Raw genomic sequence first — 7,694 nt, forward strand, 5'->3', positions numbered from 1 at the left:
CCACAAATTGTGAAAACTATCAAAACATTCTCAAATCTTATATAATTCTACCAAATGAGCAAATCATAGTTTATAACAAAATTAGTACACTACTAGAAGGCCTTTCTAAAAAATACAATATCAATTGATCAAACTTTAGTTCAATAAAAATGAAAATTTAACATGAATAGTAATATAACTACTCTTTAAGATAATCTTTCCACATAAATTAAAGGTTGATAGACATAAATAAAGATCGGTGGAAGTCAATGAGATTGGTAAATAATTAATGAAAGTAATTATTAAAAATATTTATCAACTTATAGATTTTTTTTACAAAATATAAATTTATGAGTAAAATTTTATATTTTAAAAAGTTAAAACCATAATTTCAAATTCTAAATGATACCTTTTTGAATGATTTGGGGTTTGTGATTCCAAACATATGTGCAAACGGTGGTTTGAAACCATGCGTTGGCCAAACGCCTACTAAGATTTCCTTCCACCATAAGTCTCCAAAATATTAATATTAATATTCAAATCAAATCTAAAAGAATAGCTAAAGCAAAAATTCATTTTCCTCATAGTCAGGTTTGTTCATGCGCTGACTAGAAAATCCGATCATTCCTAGCGAAAAAAAGCTTGTATTTCTTCTCCTTAAATAATCATATCGGTATTCCTATCAAATTTGGTTGAGACATAGCCATGACTACCGGTGAATTCATCAATATTTATCCCTCAGAGCTCAAATTCCCATGTAAGACCTTTTTTTTTTTTTTTTAATTATCTGCTATCATAAGTGTTTATTTTAATTTTTTTTTTCCAGATTTCATCAATTTCATTGTTTAATATAGCGATTTTGATTGATGGGTTTGCTTAATTAATCGAGTAAATGTGGTTTTTGTTCTTGTTGATTTCTTGGGAACGTTACGGATTTAGCTGAGTTGGGTATTGATTTGTTTGTTGGTTTGTGTTGAAAAGTTGAGTTGAGGAAGCATAGTTCATGTTCTTTGCAATTAAGTAACAAGACTGATCAATACATTGCATTCAAGGTAACTATTTTGAACAACTATTACCTTAATTTAATAATTCCAACTTCTGTTAGATGTAATAAAATTTTGAGTTAATTGTTTTGTTTTTTGTGTTGGAAAGGTTAAGACGACAAACCCGAAGAAGTACTGTGTTAGGCCTAATGCTGGTGTTGTTTTGCCTGGTTCTTCAAGCAATGTCACACGTAACATTATTTCCTTCTATTTCTTCGTTGATTCTGCTTTTTGAAATACTCCCCCAGTCCCAATTTATAGAGTTAATGATCAAAAACACACCCGAACTTCGCGAGTTTCACACCCCCAACTATCAGTTGTTCCCTTTTCCTAATGAACTATCACCATCGTTCAAGTAGGAAAAGGGAATAACTGGTTGTTGAGGTGTGTTTTAATACATAGATGGTGATCTATAGTTCAGGTAGAAAAAGGAAACATGTGACTGAGGGAGTGTGAAACTCGCAAAATGGTGATAGTTCAGGTGTGTTTTTTTGACCATTATCTCCAATTTAGACGAATATTTCCTCTTTTGTGACGTCCTAATTATGTTTGTTACTTTTCTCTTTCTATACAACTTCAATATTTTGCAAGTATTCAAATTTATTAAACTTTACATTATTAAAATTCTTAACTTTGAGTGCAGTTTTATTTATTAAGCCTTTTTAGCCATCACTTTCACGTTTTCATCCACTATTAGTAATGTAATATTGTAGTCAAATTATTGTCATAAACTCAAGTGTCCTGTGAAATGCGAAACAGTATTAGATACAAGCAACAACATATGGTTGAAGTCATTCGTTACCAAATAAGTTGTGTGGATTTTGTAGTTACAATGCAAGGACAGAAAGAGGCACCTCCTGATATGCAGTGCAAGGATAAGTTTCTAATTCAGAGTGCTATAGCACCCAATGGTACAACTAATAAAGACATCACTCCAGAAATTGTGAGTTGCTTACAACCATTAAGCAATGATTTTCAGGCTCTTTAAGTATTATGGTTTACTGAAATTGGTATTGTACATTTGCTTTTAGTTCAATAAGGAGGATGGGAAAATTATTGATGAATTTAAATTGAGGGTTGTTTATATTCCCGCAAATCCTCCCTCTCCCGTGCCTGAAGGGTCTGAAGAAGGCGGTTCTCCCAGGACCTCGTTGACTGAAGATGAGAGTAAAAGCTCTTCGCTTCCAGAAGCAGTAAGTGTCTGGAATTTGTGGTTTTTCTGTGATTCTTCCTCAACTATGAGCTAAAGTTCTCTTCTTGACCTTAATAATAGGTGTCACGATCTTTGGAGGAGCCGAAAGCAAAATCATCCCCTTCGGAGGTGAAACATAGTGCTTTCTCATATAAAACATTGCATCAATCTGTGCATGCATGCTGCAGACTAATTGTTCTGTATTGTCTTAGAAATATTAATTTAAGGTTTTTTTCGTATTGTCAAGTGTACCTAATTCTTTAATTTGTATTTAGGAAATGAGGTTAAGGGATGAGAACTATTCGCTTTTGGAATGGATTTTTTTAACTGTCATTTGAAGAAGTGGTATTTTCATAATACTTTCGGAAAAGTAATGATCCTGATCTCACAGTGCGGTGAAAAATATTCCTTTCATAGTGCTCTTATTATCAGCTTGATGCCTAATGGAATGGATGAGAACTTGGGGTTTCTATATTGAAGTTTAAATGAATCACTTCCCCATAAATTAGCAAAACTAAGTGGACACTTCCTCTTGTTTTCTAAAAACCATATACCTCCTCTCCTCCTCCTGAAAGTTAAAGGTGAATGGTCTCTAGATATTGTATAAATTTGACATGTTTCATCTTTTCCCTTACCAGATATTTGTGAAGTTCATCTACTGGTTGAACCCACATCTGTCTGGGATCTTTCTTGGATGGTTTCAGTCTCACAATTTCTCTGTATCTACACAAGATTTCAGAATTCTTTATTTGCCATTTCAGTGTCTTTTCTGAACCTCTCCCTTTTCCCTTCTTTACGTGAGTGCAAAGAAAGAAAACTTTCTTGGACCACAGAATTTATGTAGCTCCAGATGCAATGAATAATTTTACCTAATTTTACGAAAATGAGCAAGCTTTTAAGTATCTTATCTTCGTACTTCTTTTCTGATAAAACAAAGACTATATTGTTGTTAAAGGCTGGAAGGATGAGATCATAATTTATCATGTTATGGAGTTTGTTTCTTAGAAAGTAATTTCTGATCCATCCAGGTAAATTCGTGCCGACGAGTAGAGTGGCCTGTCTTTGTGTTAGATTCTGGTTATTGTAATTAGAATATCTTGAGTGCTCCTTCTCTTTGTCTTTTTCTCTACCCTTTTCAGATTTTCTTAAATCATCAAACACATTGTGAGCCCTTCACATAATCTGATTAAATAGTAGATACATCATGAGCAGTTATTGATGTATTGAAAAAGGAAATCTGTTTTTGAATTTTGTCGACAAAATCCATACAAGAAATTTTGAAAATAAAAATGATGTAAAAGGAAACTGAAGGAGATACTCAATCAACTTTATCTCTTATAAAAGTAGGGTAGTAACTAGTTATAACTTAAGAGTTATTGACACTAATTAAAAATATAAACATAGGACATGGGAAAAAGGGCGAGAGACTGGATTCTTTTGAGTTTCTGCTGGACTTTTAAACCGTAAAAAGATGTCTTTTCAGTTTTTTCACTCTCATATATTTGGGAGGTATACCATAATGTGCATTGTTTATGAATGTGAAATCAACCTTAGCCTTCACGTGAGGCCCAATGTGAGTTAATGAGTCTGGTGCTTCCTGTTCCCCCAATTTGATTTCATTGATTGTCAGAGACATATTAATGTCCACAATTTTTCAAATTGAAGCTGAACTGGTATGACCTGCAGTAGCAGCGTGCACAATTTTCTTCTGTTAATTTCGCCTGGATTATTAAATATCCTTACTTCCTATAACTGCTGCCTGGCACATGTATTCAACTGAAGACTGTTTTACCAAGTTAGTTTATGAGCAATCTTTAACTAATACTTTCACTTTAGGCATGGTCTTTGATTTCGAGGTTAACTAAGGAGAAAGCTTCTGCTCTTCAACAAAATCAGAAATTACGTCAGGAATTGGTATGTTAAGTGACAGTATGGAATTATGAATCTTCCGGTTTTTTCTGTGTCACTTTCCGAACTTGCTTTATAGAATTCTATTCTTTCCCCCATCTCTTGGTAAAATTCATTTATTATTTGCCTGCTACTGCTAGTTGCTGGGTGAAATCATCTTGGGTTGATAAATATGGTAAAAGAATAATCTTTTAGCGAATATTAGTGATGATGCTTCAAGTAGCTTCTACGTTACCACTTCACTCCTTGTGATTGTGATGTTCTCTCTTCAAAACCTACTGGTTAGAAATGATGGTGGGAATTCCTGTTGCTTCTTGGAAGTAAAGACATATCTGGTAAAATTCCTTCTCACCAAAAAAAAAAAAAAAAAAATCCGTCTCAAAAAAATATCTGGTAAAATTTCCTTGTTTGCCCAAGCTGGAGGTGATAAATTGGCAGAACCGTGGGTGACATTAATTTGAGATCTTCTTAGTTGTTCACATATGGAACAATAGAAGTTTGAGTGAAGCGAGTGCACGCAAGCTGGCCGGACACCATTGTCATCGGAGAAAGAAAATGACTTAACTGGTGATTAGTAGTTGGTACCTATACATAACTTTTTTCTTGACCATACATGAATCATTGATTAGGGGATTGAAAAGAGGGGAAGGAACCAGAGGGCTGAGTGGTTTCATTTGTGAGTGGTTATCGTGAGTAGGTGCCTTCACATACATGCAGAAAACGAGTTGACTGGGGAGTATTTTTGGGAAGTTTTATGTGCTATGAGAATACTATAATTACCAACTTGGAAACACATGCTGGCAGTTATATAATATAGCTTGTGTATTCACAAGTACAATGTGATTGGGAAGGAAATAAGTTTTCATCTTATCTTTTTGCTTGATTGCTTTCCAATACAATGAAAATCTTATCATCTCTCAGATTGAGTTGCATGGCCAATGCTGTAGGTTGAAATATGCTATTTCATTTTCTAATTGCCCATCGGTTTGATTTAGAATGTGTGATCTTATAATTGGATAAAGGGTGCGGGGTGCCTATAGAGTCCGTATTTCCTGAAGAAAAAAGGAAACGTAATGAAGGGTATAATCCCTGGATGCGGGGGTGCCTATAGAGTCCTTATTCCCTAAGGAAGAAATGAAAAGTAACGAAGGGTGGTAAGTCCAGTTAAGACCATAGAATTGTAAGCAACTCATGCGGAAGTATCATGACTCTGTAATTAGTTATTTTATATCATACGTAAGTTTATGTCCTTTTGTGTACCTGATTGATGGTCAACGATGCAACCCAAGTGAGCAGCATGTTCTGAAGCACGTCCATGAGTCTTTATTTTGATATTACTTTTTGTTCCTTTGTCTTTCATAAATGAGCGAATGGAAGGAATTCACAGAGATTTCAAAATCAGGAATTGTAGTTGGGGAACAAAAACAATTAGTATCCCAAGAAACAGTAATATTTTCAAGAACTGGTTTAGGAAAGATGCAAAAGAGGAGAGTGGCCTCTATATGTAATGATTGTCTTCCTTGGACGGCATGCAGAATAATTACTTGTATAAGCATTTTTCCGCTTATTTTTTGCTTCTTTCTCTACCATTTTGCAGGAGCTGGTAAGAAAAGAAATCAGCAAAAGCAATGCTGGCGGCTTCTCGATGCTGTTCGCTGTGCTGATTGGTCTTATAGGTCTTTTGGTTGGGTACCTGATCAAGAAGACTTAGTTGGAACGAGTCGCTCTTTGATTCATAGTTGCATGCCCAGAAAAAGTTGATGGCATTCTAGAATTTTATTTTCCCCCTTTTTCCTTACAGACTTCTGCACTAGAAGTAGGTCGTTATGCAGTCATCTACAGTGTGAAAATATTATAGTCCTCTATGTATTATGGGCATTTGAATACTTGATTCGATTTTAACTAGAGTAGGAAATTATTCAATAGCTTCTTTATTCATGTGAACAAGAAGCTGTTATAATTCTTGCAAGTGAAGTTTCTCATCACCGAGTGTCCTGTGATTGGTTCCTGGTGAAGCCAGTGACATTCTTTTCGTGTCATCTTCTATTTTTGTGGATAACTTCTAAATGGTACTCAGAATTTTTTTGTCATATTTCCAGTGCATTTTTTTTTCCGGTTTTCTTGGATTATAAATTTTATATACTTTGCAGTCATGTTTTGTTGTTTTTTTGGACGTTATTTACTCAAAAGTTCATTGAACAGAATGTCCTACATGTGTTTTGCTGCATTTTAAGTGGAATTCAAAAGCTCTTTTGTTCCATATTTGCTACTTTCACTTTTACTTATTAGTTCAGATTTTGATTATGGTCAATAATTGATTGGTCAAGTTCCAAGACTATTATAGCTTTTGGACATTCCTAGCTTTACCAAATCATAGTGATGCTAGCACTTCTTGCTGTATACTAATTTAATTACCTCTGTTAGCAATTTTTTATGATAGTCTGACCAATCTGGAAATTTAAACAATGAATTGCACTCGTGTTCTGTAGAGTGAATTTTGCATCCTATTTATTAGATCCATATTTTTACGGTTGAAAATAACAAAAGTTATACTGTTGTATTCACTATTTGCCAGTATTATGAATCAAGTAATACTGGAAGGACTTTCAACAATGTGACATAATCATAGGACCAAAAAAATAAATGTAAGCAGCGTATCAAAATTTTCGGACTTCTCAATCATAATTTTAGCAGAAATCTATAATCAATCTTCATGCTCCTGTGTGTCCTTATTTTTCACTAATGAGGCCAGAAATCACATAAATCCAGAAAATAATAACAGAAACACTTAATAATTAGGTACCAAAAGAAACTGAATTAATAATTGATGAAGTCAAAACAACATGGAATTTTAAATTCAAACTGTACTAGGGCATATTGAAAGAAGAAATTTGTGGAATAATAACTAGAACAAAAAAATTAAAATATTGTTCTCCCATTAGATTTAGCATGACTAATTAATGTTGATTTTGATCGTCAAGGGTGACTGGTTCTGGTTGAGTAACCACCACCTCCTTGGATTTGCCATAAGTATTATATATCTCTTCAAGATTCTTGGCCTTCACAATTGCAGCCTCTTTGACTTGGTTGAACGTTGGAACATCATAATTGTGACACAAATATACTCCAAAAGCAGTGCCCGCCATGAATGTAACAGTAGTACCAATTAAACCCATCTTTCTCTTGTGGATTTGTTGAAGAAATAGCGTGTTTCTTTGCTTCTGATTTTGAGTCGGAGAATTTTGGACTTTGATTGGGGTTGGCTATGCATGAGATAATATATTTATAGGGATTTGTAATGGTGTCTTGTTCTCCAAGAACATTTTAAAAAAAAAAAAATTGTTTTAAAGTTTTTGGCCCCTTGTTTGAGACTACTCCGATTGTTTATTTTATTTTACTCTTTATTTTTTATGTCAAGTTGTCACTCAAATAGTTTACACTTACTCTTTTTTTCGTGTAACTATTAGTTTAAGGGTTCTAAACTTCTAATGTTGAACGTAAGCTCCTTTGAGAATTTTAAATTCCCATGTCTTTAACTTTTTTTTTTTTTTTTAAAAGAATTTCTCTGTGGG

At 33.9% G+C, this 7,694-nt stretch overlaps 1 protein-coding gene across 1 annotated transcript; it reads left to right on the forward strand.

Moving 5' to 3' along the window:
* Positions 1–435: 435 nt before the first annotated feature.
* On the forward strand, positions 436–6,212 carry LOC132645738 (vesicle-associated protein 1-3). The gene is made up of 8 exons (XM_060362899.1): positions 436–736; positions 961–1,031; positions 1,132–1,213; positions 1,850–1,965; positions 2,054–2,215; positions 2,296–2,343; positions 4,051–4,128; positions 5,720–6,212. The coding sequence occupies exons 1-8, from the start codon at positions 685–687 to the stop codon at positions 5,831–5,833; spliced, it is 723 nt and encodes a 240-aa protein (XP_060218882.1). The 5' UTR covers positions 436–684; the 3' UTR covers positions 5,834–6,212.
* Positions 6,213–7,694: the final 1,482 nt, after the last annotated feature.

This window comes from Lycium barbarum, chromosome 6 (assembly GCF_019175385.1).
Source record: "Lycium barbarum isolate Lr01 chromosome 6, ASM1917538v2, whole genome shotgun sequence".
In the NCBI taxonomy this organism is placed as follows: domain Eukaryota; kingdom Viridiplantae; phylum Streptophyta; class Magnoliopsida; order Solanales; family Solanaceae; genus Lycium; species Lycium barbarum.